Source organism: Cajanus cajan, chromosome 1, assembly GCF_000230855.2.
Source record: "Cajanus cajan strain Asha chromosome 1, NIPB_CcT2T_4, whole genome shotgun sequence".
NCBI lineage: Eukaryota > Viridiplantae > Streptophyta > Magnoliopsida > Fabales > Fabaceae > Cajanus > Cajanus cajan.
The window spans coordinates 76,451,536-76,472,566 of record NC_138517.1 but is presented as its reverse complement, the minus strand read 5'-3'; the positions used below and the strand labels follow the sequence as shown (position 1 = coordinate 76,472,566).

Genomic DNA, 21,031 nt, shown 5'->3' with positions numbered 1-21,031 from the left:
AAGTGTTGTAATCGATTAAGTAATATTCTTAATGAATTAAATTCATTTTGAGCGAGCTCAAAAAGCACTCATAATCAACTTTAATCGATTGAAGTTCTTCATAACTTTATTTGATTAAAGTCCTTCACAATCGATTAAAATTGGTTGCCAAGACATATCATTTGTTTTTATACATCTCAATTGATTATGCATTTTCTTAGTTGACTAAATTATTTCTCAGGAACATTTTTCAACGTGTTAATTCATTTTACAAGATTACATTATTAATTTACTTTATATAATTGTTTTTCCTCATTTCAACAAAACCAAACAACTCCATTATAGGAGTATTATTTTGCTCTATTTCTCTCATTTCCTTTAAAGCAAATACACAAAGTGCAACAAATATTCAACCCTGCCTTTGGAAATTGGATCTATCACTTTGAGATTGATTGCTCACTAGTAGTATAGTGTCACGCAGTTTTGTTGCTCAATTCATCTCTGAAATCAGGTCATACAAAAACGGATTCTGATTCTTTAGCTTTGAAACATCAAAATTACGGTAACTTAATGCATTTACAATTAAACCATTAGATTTATAAAAATAAATCAGATTGTGATATGTGTAGAATATATATTTTGACTTAAATGTATACGTGTCACAATTTGATCTATTATTATAAATTCAACGGTTTAAATACATTAAATTACCATAATTTTTTCTCCATAAAGTCGGAAGATCCATTTCCTACAAAAACATAAACAAGAGGAGACAGAAAATCTTATTCACACATAAGATCCACAAAAGACGCTGTACCAACTGACAATCACCCCTCCACATCAAAAAAGAAAAAAGGAATGCTACTAGTCTACTAGTTTGAGCTTCCCACTCCCAAACAATACCCATGTGGTTCCCAATGTCTTCTAACTTAAATGTGAGAACTGAGAACAAATTCTATTAAACCTGCTTTACCATTTACTTAAGCCAACCCTCCCCCATCCAATATCAGGTCATAGATTTTCTTCCGAACAAATACCATTGTAAATACCAGAAACACGTGTCAACTGTCAACCCACCCATCACCAACCAATTATCAAAGGAGCACCAGGTAAAAACAACATTTTGTCCTTACGTAAAACAGTCGTTGAACCAACAACAAAAACTAGAAACAGTAAAAAATAAACTCCTATGTGTCAACAATATTTGAGAATAATGCACTAATTAATGAGCTGGTCACAACAGTCGGAACTCGGAAGAGTATTGTGCTTACGTAGAATAATTCTTCTCAAATCCCTAAAGACGGGTAGGGTAAAAGAGGGAAAGCCTGGGAGAATAGAATAACAAACATTCAATTGTTCACTTTTATTGAAATGAGATCCAGAGGCGTAACATGTGTTTGAACCTGTACGAGTAAGCAGTAAATTATTATTTGGCAATTTTTGACAGTAGAACGGTGTTACCAGAGTCCAACATTTAATCACCATTCATCAATCACTCACGAAATAATACTCCTACCAGACAGGAAAGGGAAATTCACAAACCTATTCAAAAATCAAATTCAATCATATAACTACATGGCTTCCTTAACTGACGTAATATAACTTGCTTTCCTTTCACATAAAATGGCTACATCAATTTTATATAACCTGTTACCCTCAAGTAGTTCAGAAAACTTGGATCAGGGGCTTGTATTGAAATGCCCAACCGCTGATACTTACAGTATGACTTTGATTTATGTAATTATTTGCCTCCATATTCTGCATCATTAACAATCGTGTATGACACAATATATAATCCCATCCATATATCCCTCAGACAATAACAAACACATTTTTAAGCATATTTATCAAAGACTTGTCACAGCAGTACATCACTAAACTGGCAGTTACTAAGTTAGCATACAGCCTGTAATAAGAGCCACTCCCCACGGATATATTAGATATCCTGAAGAATAAAATGGGCAAAAAAACTCAGCAACTGATACCATACTTCCTTAAGCCATGAAAAAAATTATCCATGTAGCCACTTTTGCTGCAAGGACAGAACAGAAAAGAACTGAGAAAATGTACAGTATAAAGTGCTAACAGAAATATAGTGATCCTGAACCATGCATCAAAGACTCTTCTTTTAAATATGTAATGCAATTTGAGGATTTTTTTCATTTTTATTACTTTTGTTGAGAGGTGGCAGGGATGAGAATTTGCAATTGGCAAGGCTTGTCAAGGAACTATAACATAGTATAATTATAAAAAAGAAAGCATAGGACAGCAAAAAAGTAGAATGGAAACGATGAGTTACTAGGGGAGAAAATAATAACTACACAGTGTTCAATTGGTAAGGACAAAACAGGGACCATACAACTTCCCAAAAAGGGATTACAGTTGTGGTTTACAGAATGCTTGATATATCAGAGAAGGGAAGGAATGCAACCAATGAATCAGAAGTGGAAGTGGAACAATCCCACTTCAGTGGGACCCAAAGATTTCAAAGCATCATGCCGCTGATAAAGGGAGCAGTTATTCTGACTTTACCATTCTGAGTTTATCACATACCAACAAGGCCAGACAGAGAGGGAACAAAACAGGAGAATTGTGGTGGAGACATAGTCAAGCAGTTTCAAGGATGACAGAGTAGTGTCTCAAACTGGAAATGAAGGCTAGGGACTTGCCTGAGACATCAGTGGTCAGGTGTCTGTGACTCTGTCGATCACTCAGAAAGGAGAGGAGAGGTTTATGCTCCTCCAGGTGCTAGAGCATGACCAGAAGGCAACTGGACAAGAGAGGCTCATGGCTGAGATATTCTGCTGAGACATATGTGCTGACAGATCACTGTCCTACAATTCCATTGATGGGGTTAGTGTGTCAATTGGAGACCAACCAAGAAGGTGGAGAACCAAAGACAAACCAATAGCAGATGAAAAGTGAACAAAGCCACTAATCTTGTGCAGTGCCAACTGGAAGCAGAGTCATAGATACATGGGACAAGAGTTCAGGAATTTTGGAAACTCAATACCAGAATAGTAATGATATTAAGCTATGAAGGGTGGTAATGCTTTAACACCTTATTGAAACAAAATGTGGTTAAGACTAGAGAGAAATCATGTGTAAAATGCATATACAAGCCACTAAGTACTAACACCCTTTTGTGCCTCTATCATGGTCATGTGACCCCTAAACACTTATGGTATGTTTGGATAGAAGTGATGGAAGGGAAAGGGTCAGGAGGTACAAATTCCATTCCTAATTACATAATAATCTCTCATTTTATTTAGAAAACCTCACATAAGGAGAATGTTTACTCAAATTGGAAAAAAGTTACCCTTCACTCCCTTCAGTTTCGGTTGAGATGAGAGGGTGGAAAATGACAGAGTGAAATGAGAAGGATAAAAAATACTTCATCAGTCCAAACAACTGAAAATAAATTAGCTTATTTCATTCCTTCCTTCAATCCATCAATCCAAACAACACATTTTCCACTTAAAGTCCCCTTCAATTTCTATCCTTTGTATTCTTTTTTTTTTATATTTATTTCCTCTCAATTTCATTTCCTATCCAAACGAAATGCAAGAGCTTTTACTTTTTAACATCATATATATATATATATATATATATATATATAGGAGGGTTCAAACGACACCGATATAACAAATAAAATAAGAAAACTAGAGAAGCAGGTCATTAATTTTGTTATCCAATCTTTAAATAATAAAACTAGACTTGATCGAAGAATGTCATAGCCACAGACACATGAAAATACGAAAACTCTTAAGTACAATGCAACTTAACAAATCTAGATTGTCAAATGAACTCCACTCTTCAAAGAAAAATTTGAAGACCACACTTCACTAACATATAACCTAATCAGAGTTTTAAACATTGATAGCAATTAAATAGCCACATCAACAGGAAACAAAGTTCACCAAACCCCAGAAATGGTGCAAAAGCATCAAATCTATTCCCCTTATCTCATCCTCAAACTCCCCCCTCACACGATCGATTAATCGTTCAAGCAGCAACACAACAACAAGGCATTATAACTACTTTCAACTTCAAAACAATCACGACCCAACAAAAGACACTGAAATTGAACCGCAAACACATTCCAATCCACCAATGCTAAAAACCCCATACAGAAACAAAGAGAACATAACAGAGAAAAAAGTTACCTTCACGCCACCCCAGCAATGCTCTTGAGCTTATCACAGTGAGGAGCAGGCAGGTTCCTATTCCAGCTCCGTCTCTGCATCTCCACCTGGCAATACCTCCGAAGCATGTTCCTATAATCCTTCACCACACTCTCCTCAACCGCCCTCCGAGCATCGCTCCCCGGCGGGTACCTGGCCTCAAACGCCGCCGATTTCACGAAGAACTGAACCCCGTGCTGCGCCGTGGTCTTGGGAACCTGGTAAGCATAATGCTTGTGCAGGGAATACTCCGGGTCGGAGAACGGCAAGTACGCAAGCAGCACAATGATCAAAAACGGCAAAAGCTGAATCAAAAGCATCACGTTGTGGTGCCTCCCACCCGATCCAGCGTTGACCTCGTGCCGCTGGTTGTGCTGGTTCCCCATTCCGCGGCCTCTGTAAACGTGGTTTCGCCCAAACACGTCGGAGTGGCCGAAGAACGCTCGGAAAATCTCGTCGGGGTCGAACTCTTCGTCGAAGAAATCCCGCGTCGTTGTCGTCGCCGTGGCTCTTCTTCTCCGGCGTCGGAAAGAGTTGACCTCGGAGTTGTCGAATTCGTGGAGCGTGCCGGTCTGGTCGTAGATCCTTCTAGAACCATCGTCGCTCAAGCACTTGAAAGCCTTGGAAACCTTCTTGAAGGCGTCTTCGGAGCCAGGAGCTTTGTTCTTATCGGGATGAACCTTGAGCGAGAGTTTCCTATAAGCCTTTCGAATCTCTTCGACGGAGGAGTTTTTCTCTAATCCAAGAATAGCGTAGTAATCGCTCTTCGATTTGATTTCCCTAATCAGGTTAACGTTCTCTTCGGTGTAATTATTCCTGACCTCGCGCGGCGGGGAGGGCGCGTCGGCCGGCGCGGCGGCGGCGGCGGCGGAGGAGGAGCGGGAGTCGAGGCGGTGACACGTGTCGAGGAGCGATTGGAGGGGCAAATCGCGGTTGAGGCGGCGCGCGATTGTGAGGAATTTGAGGGCGCGTTCTTTGTTCCCCGAAGCGATGGCTTCCTGGGCGATGCGGACGCAGCGCAATGCTTCGTCCTTGTTGCCTTCCATGGTTGGCTAGGTGGAGCAGTGGCGCATGGCGGAATTGGGAACCTAATTGGGATTAGGGATTTGAGAGAGTGGTGTGAGCAATAAATAGGATTGGGGAGTGGAGGGAGACGTGTGTTGTTACAGAGTTAGAGCGAGCGAAGAGTGTTCTTCTCTGGCACTAGCACTTTCAATTTCACTCATTAATCATTATTGTATAATTGTAACATATCCTTCCTTGCTGCTTCACTTTTGTCTACCTACTACCTATTGGACTCAATTTGGGATGGTGGTGAATCCTGAATGGTAGTGCTTTCACAATTACTACTAGCTTCTTCATATATATATATATATATTTTTTTTTTTGGTGGTTTTTCATCATTTGTTGTGTTATATTTTTAGTAAATTTATGAATTTTTCAGCTGTTCATCATCATTTATCAAGCAAGTAATGTGTTTTTTTTGTTTTTTTATTTATTAAAAGTCAATGCAGATAGATAAAATGAGTATTTTTTTTAACGTAATTTATTTCATATTTAATATCATGAATTAAATTATAAATAATTTAATTAAAAGATATAAACCGTTATCATTTATATTAATTATTGTTGATAATAAATAACGTGATTATTAACTACTAACTATTAATGTATATTAATGTAAAATATTATGTTTTAATGACAAAAATTATTGAAAGTGACCAATGCTAATAATAATGGATGATTGAGATTCAAATTGATTGAAAGTTATTAACAAATTAATAAAATAAAAGTAAATTTACATATAATTATTATGTAAAAAAATACTCATGATACTAAGGGGGTGTATTGGATTAGGATTTTAAAGGACTTTTTTAGTGAAAAAAAATCATGCGGATTTTAAAAGACTTTGCAGGATTTTCATGACTTTTAAGATTTTGCAGGATTTTACAAGATTTAAAATCAGGATTTTAATGGATTCTACAAGACTTTTAAATCAGGATTTTAATAGATTCTGTGAGATTTTGTGGAGTTTTGACATTTGATAAGATTTTAAAAAAATTCATACATTCAAATTTAAAAAGAGTCAAAGATAAAAATAATAAAAAGAACAATAATGTCTAGATAAATAATAATAATAATTCTCCATAATATTCTATCATCTTTTTATAGCATCCACTATCAATTGTAACAATTCATCAGAATCCTCCTTGGTTCAGGTTTCATAGTTTTCTTTCTCTTTTCCTTTTTCTTTATTATTTCCATGTGAATCTCCCATTTGAATTACTAAAATAATAAATGTTGAAAACTAGTTATATAAATAATTATGGATAAGAGACAAAATCAATAAAATTATATTATTATTTTTAGAAGCACATCAATTATACAAGATCGAATATATCTTGGCTATCCAAATGGATCAAATATCTCAATCATTATAAAAAAAATGTAAAAACGAAAATATAGAAACAAAAGATAATTTTTTATATAAAAAAAATCAGTATATTCGATACTGAGAAAATATTTAGATATATAATCTTTTTATATAAACGGAAGTATTTAGATATAGAGAATATATATATATATATATATATATATATATTATTTTAGTTATATATTATATGATAATTTTTAACGATATTTATAAATGTAAATTATTCTAACAAATATTTTAACAATATTTCATTTTTAAAAAAATAAGCTAATGAAGGCATAAATCATAAACCCTAAAAAATTATATACCGCAATGTCTTATGTTAATTTTCTTTTTTAAAAATATAAAAAAATCTTAATTTCACGATATAAAAAGAAAAAGAAAAATTCATAGTAAAAAAAATAAAATAATTATTGAGTCATAAAAGGAGGGATAAGAGTAACAAATTCAAGGGAATGAGAGAATTCGCAGTTTTTATGCCGAGAGGGTTCTTCCCCCAACTAAGATCCATTTTCATCTCATTCTACTCACAGAAACCCTAACAAATTCATCTTATATATATATATATATATATATATATATATATATATATATATATATTTAGAGATTATGATATCAATTTCATCTTTCACCTTTTTCTTTTCTTGACGTGTGTTATAAAAAAATTACCACTTAAAAGTTAAAATTTCAAGCATTTTTTTTTGTTATATAAAGGAACAAATTCAACTACATAGAATAAAATAAAGCAAGTCAATTAAAGAGAACGAACAAAAAAATAGAGCAAGTCAATGACACTATCATTTACATATCAGAGTTTCACAAAATAGGAGAATGGGATGAAAACAGTACTACAATATTATATATGAGCAATGAACAATAATGTAGTATTATTAGTAAAGAAAAAATGGAGAAGACAGGAGCATAGAAAAAAAAGATGAAAAACTCACTTCAAAATTATTGAAACACTTGAAAAATCACTTCAAACAATCTTTCAAAATCCGTTGGGTTTGGATGAGATTGTTTTATGAATCTTGTATTTATAGATAACACTAGAAAGTCCTTCAAAATCCTTCTCACACAACAATCCTTTAAAATCCTTATATTTTTAAATACCAATGGATTGTTTTTAAGTTGTAAAAAATCTCAAATGAATACCAATGGATTTTAATGACTCTTTAAAAAATCTTGAAAATCCATATTGAATACCACTGGATTGTTTTTAAGTGACATAAAATCCTGATTGAATACCAATGGACTTTTTTACTCAAAAAAAAGTCTTTTAAAATCCTACGAAATCCTAAACTAATACACCCCCCTAAATACAAATGATGTAAGCGTATTTATTTATAATTTTCTAAAAGTGATATATTTGTACACCTTCATTATAATTTAGGTTCACCACAAATTTTAATGGTATCATTAAGTATAATTACTATTAAAAAAATTTATTTCATGGGTATTACTACAATAAAATTTATTTTTTTGACATTATTTATTAAAATTTAATTATATTTAATAGTCTTGATGAATTAACCATTTGTTTCTTATATAAAAAAAATAAATAAAAAAGTACATTTTTATTATATTTTTTGTAATTAGTTCATTAATATGATTTTATAATATATATATATAGTACATTATTTGAGAAGTTTTATTATTTGTTTGAAAAGACATAAGAAAAAATAACTTATATTTAATTTTAATTAAAAAAAAGAAAATAACATCAAAATAATATAAATATTATATTTTATAAAATTAATATGATTCATAATAGATATATTTTGATGAAAATAATAGTAAAGAGATCATACATTCATAATCCATGAGTATAACTTAATTAACAACACATGTTTAGTTTAAGGAAATGATTTAAGTTAGATTCTTACAAAACATACATCATTGAGAGGGGTGAAGAGCTTTTAAATGTGATTATATTTTGTTTGGTGTAACATAATTGCATGAAGGAGAGGGGGATCTATGTAAAAGTATAAGGAATAGAGAGCATTTGTTATGTTTAGTGCAATGAAAAACAAAAGAAGAGAGGGAAAAAAAAAAAAAATATATATATATATATATATATGTATATATATGTCAGTCTTGTGACTTTCTCATCATCTATTGAAGTAAGAGGATTTGAGGATAAATTGTGACTAATTATCATTGTGTCCATATGATATATTCACATGGATGTACAATCAAGTTTTCATGTGATATTATGAAAATCATAATCGATGATGACAACTACATAATTGATTATGGAAGTCAATTTTTGATTTTTAAAGACTTTTACATGATATTGTAAGAAATCATAATTGATTATAGCAAGTCTATAATCAATTATAACATGATTTCCATTACTTCAAGTATTTGTCTTGTCAATATAATCAATTACGTGATGAGCACAATTGATTATGTGGACTGAGATACATTTTGGTAATCTTTAAAAATTCGTATAATAAATTATTATCACATAAAAAAGTTACTTTGAAGTGATTTTCATCACATCAATGCAACAGAAATGAAATTAATGAGAAATAAACAACAAAAACTAAAAGAAAAATATGTATAATTAAGAACTAAATAGAAATATTTTAAACTAAAAACTCTACAAGAATTAAAATAAAACTATATGAACTAAAAGGGCTATTTGACATTTTTTTTCTAACATTAAAAATGTTACAATACCTACTAAAATAGACATATAACGAAACACCTAGGCATATTTGACATTCCTTATTAAATTTCTTCACACATTCATGAGTTATCATCTAATTCAAGGTGAAACCAAAATAAATCATTGTATTTTGTCATGATTTTACATTACAAAAAAGAAAATTCTTAGCCCTTATTTTATGTAGTGGAAGATGGAAGGAGGGAGAGAGAAGATGATACAAGTGATAATGAGTTAATATTTTGAGTGTATTTGATGTAGTGAAATTAAATAGAAGTGTGTGTAAGTGATAATGAGTTAATATTTTGAGTGTGTTTGATGTAGTGAAATTAAATAGAAGTGTGTGTGAGAGATTTGATTAGTTTCATATATTTCTTAATTGGATGAACTTAACCTCTTTTACATTTTTGTTCTTCTAAACATGTTTTTTTTATAACTTTATTGAAGAGTAATTGAGCAATGAAAAAATCTTAAATATAATTCTTTAAATATAATCGGTGTTATTTTTCAATTAAAGTTAGAGTTTTATTTTAGTATTATATAAGTATATTTAATACATGTCTCATTAATACACATATTATCAAGATAAAATTTAATCTCTGATTGAAAAATGATACTAACTACACCTAAAAAACTGTAATCAAGTTTTGTTCTTAGATAATTTAATTTATAATATTAATTTTATCCTTTTATTTAATTTAATATAAATCAATTAAAATTTTTGTCTTCTTTTCATTTATTTTCTACCTTATTTTTATTAAATAATTTCAATTTATACCATTTTTTTCCTCTTTTTTTCTTATATTTCTTTCCTCCTATAAAAAAAATCTATAGACCCCACATCTCTGATTTGATAAAGGAAAAGGAAAATTCGATCGTATTAAAAATGTAATCAATTTTTGTGTGTTATTTATTAATACAGGGTCTGGTTAGAAATAAATATAATACAAAAGAGAAAATTTTTAAATAATTTTTTTTAATTCGGTTCAAGGAGAAATTCTTTCTCTCATCTAATTTTAACTTTATTTCAATAATGTTGAGGAAATTAGACTTACTTTTTAAATTCAAATTACAAAAATGGAGACATAAATTAGTTTTTCAAAAATATTACAAACATTTTTCTTGATGAATAAAAATCACCTCCTACAAGTATAAATTAATCTTAGTTATTAAATTTAGAAAATTATGTAAATCAAATCTATAAAATAAATTTTTTTTTTAAAACCTTATCTAGCAAAACAAAAATAATTGTTCTCTACCTTCTATTAAAATTTCTCTTTTTCGTATCTCTTCTTTTGTTAAACAATTTTTCATTTTTTTAATCAAACAAGATTTCAACCACAAAAAGAAAAAAGAAGACAAATCTTAGTCCACATATTTTCTTTTATATTATTTTTCACCTATTGAGAGTATGACTATGATAGGTTGCATTTTTTTTTAATTTTTTTTTATCTTTGTGGTACCATTATCACCTTAATGAAAATGGGGGAATGGATTCTCTCAAATCAAAACTTTTTTTTTAATTTAATTATTTTTTTACTTACAGAAATATCATTGGAGAGAATCCAAATCCAAAATTTATAGATGCTTTTGTGGGTTCGAGTTGAGAGCTACAAATGAGTATGGATTACTTTGTATTTTTGTGTACTTGGGTGTTTGTGATTGGTTTGATTGGTTGGTTTACCCTTGCATGGTGTTGTTTGATGATCCTGTTTTGTTATCTGTGGTCCTAAGTGCTGTTCAGCTTGTGTGCATGTGTCGTGGATTATTGATAATTTTTGTTAGCATTCTATTGATTACCCCTATTGAATGTTAATTTCAGGAAGACATCATCATTATGTACAAATGTTGTTGGTACACTGGACCATAGACTCACACAATCTTTATGTCGGTTGATTGGAGAGATAATTGAAGTGTACTTGGACAAAATATTTAATTCACTGCTGGAATGTTGTTTATGTGTAATTGCAAAATTTTGAAGAACACTTGCAAAATTGCAAAAACAACAGTGATTGTGGTTTTAGTATTTTTTTCTTTCTTTCAGCTGATACTTGTAATATATATATATATATATATATATATATATTATTTTGAAACTGTGTTAAAAAAAAAAGTTAAGTGTATTTATTATATTTTTAGAATACTTATAATCTTTTGGAAATCAATTGTAAATGTCCTATTTTCTTGGTTTTTACTCAAGAATGACAGTACCTAAATGAAAAAAATTGTACCTAATCAACTGGTTCAGGATGATTTTGATTAGTGCTAAGAAAAATATACAAGGTTTCGTAAAAAAATTGCACCTATTCAATTGACAAAGGATGTTTTTGATTAATTCAGGATGACACTCCAGTGATAATAAGGATCACGGATCAGTAATCTAAAACTGACATGATAAATAAATATAAGAATTATCTAGAAAAAGATAAAAAGTGACTCTTATGAGCTTAACATTTAAATCAGTAAATCACTTAATTTTTCTAATTATAACTTGAGCATTATATTATATATAATATTACAGTTTAAGTTAATTGCTTTTTAAAATTCGTTATTTAATGTTAATATAGTTTAAAATTAATAAATAATAAATTTACTTAATAAAAATAAGTTTTTAGTAAATTAATTATTTAGTATATTTTTTATACAATAAGTATAATTATAAAAACAATATAATGTTTGATAACAAGGTATGACAGGGAGCTTATTAGAGCTAAATTGTATAAAACCAGGGGAGTTATTAGGATAGAAAGGTATGAGAGGGGAGGACTAATTTTCATTCCCAAATGCAAGAACTATATTATAATGTTGTAAAAATGAGTAACTAATGATTTGAAGGTTACATAATAATATCTCATTTTATTCTTTCTATATTAAAAAAGAATACTCTGAATATTATATCTCAAACATGTAACTCAAACATGTAAATATAAAAATAAAATTGACTAGTGCACTTTAACTAATAGATTGTCAAATGAAGTCCTTTCTTTAGCGCTAAATTAAATGACCACTTTCACTGGGTGTAACCTTATTAGAGTTTTAAATAATTGGTGGACAGAATAGTAATGTCAACAAGTATAGTCTGAGTCTGGGATAGGATTGTAGGAAGCACTGATGCCAACTCTTCAATCTCATCTCATACCTAAAAAATTTCTCTCATGCTGCTTATAATTTTATCAAGCAGTAATATCACATGAAAGAGGTTGTATTAAACTGCTTTTTAAGTTCAACAGAGTCAGGAGACAACAGAAAACAGTAAAAATAATATGAAACAAATTTCAATTCATAAAAGAGACTAAATCAATTATGACAACAGAAAATTGCTTGGATGAGGCGTATCCTTCACTAAAATATGGAGGATAGACAAGAGTTAAGTTATCTCCAGGCTTACTGCTCCAGAGTTTTGTAGCTTTTCAAAGTGAAGTGCAGGCAAATTCCTAGGCCAACTAGATTTTTGAACTCCATTTGAACATAACCACTAGGCATATGCTATTATATTTACATTAACATATTGCCTGAAAAGACCGGTCCTTCAGGCTCCAATGCTACATAGAGGAAAGTGTTGTCCATGTATGTTAAAATATAAAATAATACTGTGCTATAGAATTTATCCGCACTTATCAAACACACAAGTTCTAAGATACAAAAGAAACATCCTAATACTTTGATTTAGGATGCAAAATTGGAAAGTCACTAAGCTGCCCAGTGAAAAGAAAATAGAGAAAGGAAGACGAGAGAAAGAGAAAGTAAAGGAGAGTGCAATGCACAATACATCTGAATGTAATTAATCACAATATTAAAATCAATTAATTTAAAAACATTGATAATTTAAAATGTAATTAAAACCACAAGATAATTAAATCTTATTAAACCTAAATTAATCCATCCTTAAAATGGTAATAAATAAAAAACAGTTTTAAGATAGGTTTTGATTTCAAATGTTAATCTCATAAATAAATTAACCTCATAAAATATCACAAGATATATATACTAAAAAGATTGGAGTTTGATTCCTAACTTGGGTATAAAATATGACTAAAGAAATCACTTTACCTTTACAAATCTCATTAAACCAAAAATATACAATAGAAGGAAATCTAAAATTCAAAATACATTTTGATGTTAGTTCTCTTCATCAGAATCGAAAGACTGTCTTTTCATTACAGATTGTATGACATCCACACGCTTAACATGCTTGGAATTGCCCGTACCAGTACAAGACTTGACTTTAGGAACATTCAGAGAGCCAAGTGTTGGTGTACCCGTCCCCTTGTTTATTTCCCTAAGCACAGAACGAGCTGTCGCTGCAGCTGCTGCATCTGCCATTGCTGAAGCAACTCTTGAATCACTTGGAAGCTTGTTATTGTTCTTACTTTGTCCAACTGTTTGTCCTTGTGTCTTGGTCAGGTTCTTAGAAACATCAGGTGATTGATTTGAACCTGATTTTGGCTTGGTGCCCTCAGCCTCAGCAACTGTAGCTTTGGCTTTAGCTGCCTCATACTTTTGAATATCATAAATAAGCTCTTTCTGCAGTTGCTTATCAGCAACCAATATGTCATCAATCTCATTCTTGTAGTCCTTTAGAATGACGCGGAGGCACTCCATGAGAGAACCTATGAGGGGACTATTCTTGGTTTCCAATAGACGTTTCAACTCGATGAAGATGGGGACTGTATTTTGGATAAGGCCCTTCTTGACAGCCTGAGTTATAGCCTTTCCTCTAGCTGCAGATCCATTTTCTCCCCCTTCTTCCTCAACATCTGCTGAATCAGATGATGCACGAGTGGATGGGATGCGTATCTCTTTACAGCCCAGAATTTGAAAAGCATCCTGATCCCACAACTAATGTTATATTTTGAACATAAATTCCACACGAAATAAGACAAAAGTAAAAGCATTGCTGTCTCATTTCATATTGCAATATGTTTGCATTACCAATTGCAAACATATATATGCTGTGAAGTAATGACAACATGGTGACCATGGATGGTTCAGATTAATACCTGAAGAACAGACTGTCCAGTTGCATCTTCTATATTTAGCAAACCATCAGAAGCTGCAGCTAGAATTTCCGCACATAACTTGGCAAAGGTTGCTAGAAGATGCTCTGGAGCCATTTGTTTTAGTAAAGAAATATAAATGTGCATTCTTTTAGACCTTGACTTTTCATCAGTACCCCTGCAAAGAACAACACAGAATTGGTATCTGCACGATATCTCAAATGAATAACCTTAGCAATTGCTAATTTGGGATCCCGTTACCTGACAGAAAAAAGTTGCCTTTCCGTTTGTGACCCCTGGGACTCACGATGTCCATTATGGACATGACAGTTATTCAGAACAAAAACAGCCTCAACAAAACTATTATATGCTAAAAGGGGGGACTTGACTGGTGTCAAAAGCACAATAGTTAGTTAAAAGTCCAATGACAAAAACATTAAATTGATATAACTGCAAGGTTTAGCTTCTGACCTTTCAAAATATTTCCAAAGAGAAAATCTGCAAGCTGCCTAATCTTTTCTGATTCGTCAACAAGTGACAAAAGGAACCGTAGAAATAGCACTCCTCTCCATTTCACGTAGTCCCTCTACAATAAATAACATTTTATTTTAGCAAATGATATCCCCCTTCCCCTTTTAAAAGAGATAGATGAAAATAAGCTGTAAAACAGAATCAGTTGATTTAGAAGCAATGAAAAAAAAGTACCTGCAACAATCTGGATAGCAATATGAAAGTTTGCCTTCTCACAAGTTCACAAGGATCTAACAGACACCTTGTGATCTTCGCAATGTAACTGATAACTTCCAGGAAAATTAAGTTAGGATAGCACAGATATTTACTTGACGTTGTTCAATTATATGTTTTGCATATTGTAAAGATAGGACTCCCTTCCACAGCACAGAACAAAAACTAGACCTCCATTTCTATTTATATTTAGATTAAATTACCCTTTTAGTCCTTATAGCTTCATGAACCTTACCTTTTTGTTTCTATAATTAAAAATATTTCAATCTAGTCCTAATACATACAGTTTATATTTCTTTTTCTTTATATTTTCATAAACTTTATCTTTTAGTTCCAATAGAAATAAAAAGGAACAAACAGGATTCTCATTCTGTTTCACGATGACTACGTTTTAAAGTTTCTACACAAAGATTAAGGATAATAACAAATGTATCACTTTTCGTATGATTAACTAAAATAGTCCACCCTCTTAATAAATGTATTATTTTTTATTGTGGTAGTTTAATAACTTATGAAAGGGAAAATTAAAAAAATAATAATTTAATATTACATTGAAAAGTGAGGACATTATTCATTTTGGGACATTTATCAAATGTTAAAACTATAGTCATTGTTAGACGAAGGGAGTATGTATAAGGACTAAAATGGAATATTTGTTTTTGTTTCCCTTTAGTCCCAATAGAAACATATGACAAAGACTAAAAAGGAACAAAAATAATATGTATAGGGATTAAAATATAAAATTTTAAACTATAAGGTCTAAAAGGTAAGTTTATGAAACTATAGAGACTAAAAAATAAAGTTTACAAAAATATAGGGACTCAAAGGATAATTAAATCTTATAGTTATATTGTATAAATACAATCTGCTACCATGGTACATGTCTTCCTTACAATAATATATCTCTTCAAATTCAAATAAACTTAAATGAAGTAATAACAAGGCTTACCAGTCAACAAGAGCAGTGTAGCGGACACAAAAATCTGCCATCATGACCACAATGTTATTGCGAAGAGCTGCGGATTCGCTCTTTTCAAGCTCCTGTATATGTATTTTGAAACAGAATATATTTTGATTAGGAACTGAGGAAACATGTAACAGCCCATGAGGAATATCATAAACAGTCAAAGTCTCAGGTCCAACCTGTACAAACAGAGGAATATAATTCTTAGCTAGCTTCCCATCAGCTAGGCAAAGCTTGCCCATGGCAAGCCACCCTTGAATATAAAAAGAAGGAGCTTCCTGTTGCAAAGAAGTTGCAGGGCCAGGTAGTTTATTTAATTTGGGACCAGAACTCCCAGAAGTGATGATAGTATGCAATAGAGGAACTATATTGCTCATATCAGCAGATGGGCAAACAATAACTAAAGTCCCGACAGTATAAATCGCTGTAACTGCTTTAGACAATGACTTGGACATTGCTGCCGATTTCTTGCCTTTCCTAGTCCCACTTCTAGGAGGAGTGAAGAAGCTACCTTGTGCATTTTGCTCTGAATTCTCTGAAATGAACTTTTCTATTATATCAGAAGCCCTGGAGAGAACTTGTTGGACCCATTTCAAGACTAATGCTTCTGCCTGTTCGAGATTTGAAGCTTTCCGCTTGCACAATGTTTTTAGTGCTTTTAAATGAGCGTCAACCTATCAAACAATAGTAACAATTCAATATGGTATATTTTTCAAGTCTATGTATAATGTTCTCAGCCATTGTCAATCAGTTCTACACTTCTACCTCTATACTTCCCAGTTTAACTTGTCCATTATGATTTCTGTCCAGATTTATTAACTTTATAACTGGCTACCATTTTTCTATGAAGACAAATTGTTACGTTAACTATTATAACGTATCTAGTATGATAACACTGATATATAAGTATAGACAGCTTGGCTAATTGCTTAAGAAACTAAGATGATCATCGAACTAATATTTGTTTATTGAATAATGCTGTATAAAGAGTGTCCAGTTTTCTTCATTGTGGGGGCAGTAGCGTAAACAAGATAAATGCTCAAGATTCAGATGGAAAAGAACTAAGAGAGACTCTTATATAACTTAAAAGACCACACAGAAGTTTAATTTAAGGCAACCTTCAGTCGATTCCAGTCCACAAGAAATTGGCATCATTTTGATACCAAAATATTTGATCTAGATGAGTTAAGAAATTACAATACGTAATGGAAAAGATGATAGTCAAGAAAAAGAAGCATCCCAGAAAATGCATTATGAAATATGAAATTCTAAACCTGGTGAACAAATAAAGTCATGTTTAACAATGATGGAATATCACACATTCATACCATCCAGATAGACTGAAGAATGCTAACAGAAGTAATAGTCGTAGGAGCCAGTAAGGAATTTGATCAACAATACCGTGCAGTGATTACCTCGGTCGAATGCATGTTGAATTGTTCTACCCGTTTGAGCAAGTTATGAGCCAAATCAGCTGCAGGTTCAGGGGGCAGCTCAACAGAAACATTAGAAATCGTTTGCAAGAGGAAAACTCGGTCACTTGCCCAGGCAACAGAATTGCATTCAATGCTTTCTTCCTCTGCAAAGGCATTCTTTTGTACAAATGGGCTTTTGAACTCACCCTCCACTTCATGTTTGTCAAGAAGCTGCCAATGATGATGAAGAAACTCCCAGTCTATAGCTTTTGAAAGGAATGTTGACACCTCTGACAAAAGAAACCAAGCACCTGGTGGAGCAGTCCACTTTTCTATAGGCATGGAGTGTCTCAGCCAGATAGACTCCGATGCCCCGATTATATTTTGAAGTGCACTAACAATTTTGTGATTCATCCGCTTCTTTTTGCCCAAATTTGTGCAAATTTTCTTCACCCAAGGGCTCACCTCTCCATTGCAAATTTCTCTCAGAAGATACAAAATTCCGTTAGGAAAAAGCATCTCCATCTCATTGTCTATACCTTTTCCTTTCATCTTTCTATTAGAGGAAAATTCACTATATGAAGAGGTAGCAGATGCAGCTATAGATATCCGGTCCAAAACAAGTTCTTGAAACATGTTCTCACATTCTTCTTGGATGCTTGATTCATTGTCAATTATTAGACGTGGAACCGAATGTAGCCACTCAGTTATTACTGTTTCAGAAGAAAATGTTCTGAAAGCCTGCATTTAGTTATAGATTTCATAAATTACTTATCTGTTATTACTTATTCGTAAAAAGGAACCAAGAAAAAGAGAAGACATTTTAGGGAACCAATGAGATTCGTAACTTATGTTTGGAAAGATCATAGAAATAGAGTATATTTGGATAAAAGTTTACAAAGGCTTTTAAGAATTTCTTTATTTGAAAATACTCTTTATCTACGATATAGAAGTTCTAAGAAGATCTTCTAGATTGTATAAAAAACATGCCAATAATCAAATTCTACCATCATCTCAGGCAGAACCTGATAAACACTGGGCAAGCTAATCAAATATCAAAAGAATGCCAAACAAAGTATCGTTTTAAAGCAACATTGCACTATTTAACATAAAGTACTTCATACAGAAAAATATAGTCTGAGTATTTATTTAATCATATGGAACAAAATTTTCACAACAAATTGATATTACGTTGTGCTCTCTATATGGATTCCATCTATGTTATTGTTTCACCTAAAATATAACTATATTTTTGCATAAGCAAAAGTGTAACTCAATAGTATCTTGCAACCCGAAGGCAGAAACAGCTAATAACATTTGGTATTATTAGGTTGGAGTGGAGGAAAGACGAAGGGAAATGGAGGGGAGCAAACTCCTCCTCGTCTAATTTTGTCATCCCTCCAATATTGGGAGATTTGAAGAGGAGGAAAAGGAATTTAAAACATTTTGTGTATAATGTCTACAATATCCTTACTTATATTTTGAATTCAAAATTATAAAGGTAAGTAGTTAAATTAGTTTTAAAAATCTCTACTCTCATCTTATGAACCAAACAAGAAAAGGGTTATCCCTCCTTCCCTTCATTAAATTCTCTTCCCTTTCTGCATCTTAACTAAACAGAATTTCTAACCCCTTACATCCCCTCCTCTAAACAAAAGAATCCTAAGTAGAGAACACTACATATAAAAGCTGCCCAACAGAAGGGCAATGTGCTGAAGAAAAATTCCTGCATTGTAATCTTTCTATTCAAATCTATTTCCAGGAAAGCTAGATGTCAACAACACAATAAACCTAAATAAACCCTACAGTTCACTTGACAAAAGATTCTCCTGTAACTACTCATGCAAAACAAAACCTTCACCTCGTCATCACTTCTTAAATATGAATGTTAAGTCACTAAGTTTCACATTTCTGTCTCATACAGCAAAATAGTTATAAGTTAAAAGTTGTGGAAACCAAAATCAGATATTTCTCTTTATCTAATGTTATATATTATAGATAAGAAGTAAATAAACTACCTCTGATAGAGCTGCAATTGCCGCTTTCCGCATGCTGATGAGTGGATCAGAACAAGCGAGGCCCATAGTCTTGAGCACCACTTCATCAATCGCCCCTCCAAGAAGAGAAGTCAAGTTAGTAACCAGAAGCAATGCGGCTTTCCTTACAGCAGCCTTATCATCCATACACCTCTTCCTCAGCATATCATTCATCCCACCTTCAACATTCCCATCACCACCCTTTCCAAACCCCATAAACTCCCTCAAAACCACACTAGTCCTCTCACCACGACCAAGGAACCCCACAAGCTGCGCCAAAGTCGACAAAGCCCGCGCCCTAATCGCACCACTCACATCCGAACACCGCTTCACCAACGCCTCCAAGCACCACACTCCCCACACCTCACTCAAACCACTCTCCGAATCCAACGATTCCACGCCCAACGGATTCTTCAACGACATCACCAAATTCAAAATCAAATCAACCGCCAAAAGCCGAAGACTCGACTTCCCCTGAGCCATCTGCACCACGTACTTCACGAACGCGATTTGCTCCTCATCCTCCACCACTCTAACAACCTCCATGATGGAGTCCACCGCCAAAGCTCTCGGCTCGGCCTTCTCCGGCGCCTTCACCGCCAAATACCGCGGAAAATTAACCAGCGCCTTCTTCACCCCGTCGCGCTTGCCACCAAGGCTGGTAACGAACCCAAGAGCGAAGGTCCTCGCCTGCGACTTCGCCATGAGAACGAGCGAACACAGAGACTTCAGCACCTCCGCGGCAGTGTCGGAAGGCTCACCGTGCTCCGGTTCGAGAACCGCGTTCAGAACGCGCGAGCAGAGTCCAAGCAGGTTGCTATACTGCGCCGCGCTCCCGCACGTGTCTTGCGCCGTCACGGGGATTTCCGCCACGGTTTGGATCAACGACTTGAGAGTCTCGGGGAAGCGATCGAGGTGGATTAGGTCCATGACGCGAACCAGCTTCTCCAGCACGCGAAGGAGGAGCCCAGGGTCGTGCTGTTGGGGGCCCGCGTCGGGCGAATCGTCGTCGTTTTGGGGATTCCTGGCGCGGGGCCGGCCCGCGCGCTTTCGTTTGCGGGGCTGGGGGGCGTGTTGGGCCGGGCCGGAGTGGGAGTGGGCCTTGCAGGAGCGACGCAGGGAGCGGAGGAAGGAGAGGAAGGAGATTGGGGTGAAGAGGGTGAAAACGGGGGCGTTTGGGGAGAGGAGGAGGGAGAGGAAGACGTCGGAAGCGAGGAGAGAGTGGTGCGGTGGGGAAGAGTCCATGGCGGAAGCGATGGGAGGGTTGAGAGAGGAGGGAGAGAGGTTTTTCGATGAGAGTTCATCGTATAGGGACTCCGAGAGAGAGTGCCGGAGGAGAAGTTGAAGATCCGTTAGGATTTGTTCGGAGAGAGGTGGTGGTTGAGGGTTTCCACGGTGCTCCTCTAACTCAGAGACTACGCGCGATACTGTTTCCTCCATTTCCATTCTCCTTCCTCTCACACCACACACACTACACACACTACACACACACTCGCGTTACTCTATTGAAATTTCAAATTCCCGCTCAGGAGGAATTTTCATTATTGGGCCTTTTTTATGGGCCGAAATGAAGCCCAATGGAGTTAAGTGAAATGGGTTTTTTAGTG

At 33.8% G+C, this 21,031-nt stretch overlaps 2 protein-coding genes across 9 annotated transcripts; both read right to left on the bottom strand.

Annotated features, from left to right (window-relative positions):
• Positions 1–225: 225 nt before the first annotated feature.
• On the bottom strand, positions 226–5,504 carry LOC109803403 (chaperone protein dnaJ 49). Of its 8 annotated transcripts, none has more exons than XR_014428915.1 (3): positions 4,146–5,504; positions 2,649–2,813; positions 1,319–2,011 (listed from the first exon to the last, which is right to left on the bottom strand). XR_014428915.1 is itself a non-coding variant. In XM_020364961.3 (2 exons), exon 1 carries the CDS (start codon positions 5,207–5,209, stop codon positions 4,148–4,150), a length of 1,062 nt encoding a protein of 353 aa, XP_020220550.2. In that variant the 5' UTR covers positions 5,210–5,504; the 3' UTR covers positions 226–727; positions 4,146–4,147. The 8 variants fall into 8 exon arrangements, 6 of the variants coding, with proteins under 6 accessions (XP_020220550.2, XP_020220547.2, XP_020220544.2 ...); XR_014428917.1 differs by having other exon boundaries at positions 2,649–2,808; XM_020364961.3 differs by lacking the exons at positions 1,319–2,011; positions 2,649–2,813 and adding an exon at positions 226–727.
• A 7,687-nt stretch (positions 5,505–13,191) lies between these two features.
• LOC109803190 (binding protein) lies at positions 13,192–21,011 on the bottom strand. Its single transcript, XM_020364645.3, has 9 exons — positions 19,407–21,011; positions 17,389–18,129; positions 16,153–16,647; positions 15,959–16,050; positions 14,971–15,058; positions 14,737–14,851; positions 14,527–14,653; positions 14,269–14,443; positions 13,192–14,095 (listed from the first exon to the last, which is right to left on the bottom strand). The coding sequence occupies exons 1-9, from the start codon at positions 20,868–20,870 to the stop codon at positions 13,388–13,390; spliced, it is 4,005 nt and encodes a 1,334-aa protein (XP_020220234.1). The 5' UTR covers positions 20,871–21,011; the 3' UTR covers positions 13,192–13,387.
• Between the last annotated feature and the right edge of the window lie 20 nt (positions 21,012–21,031).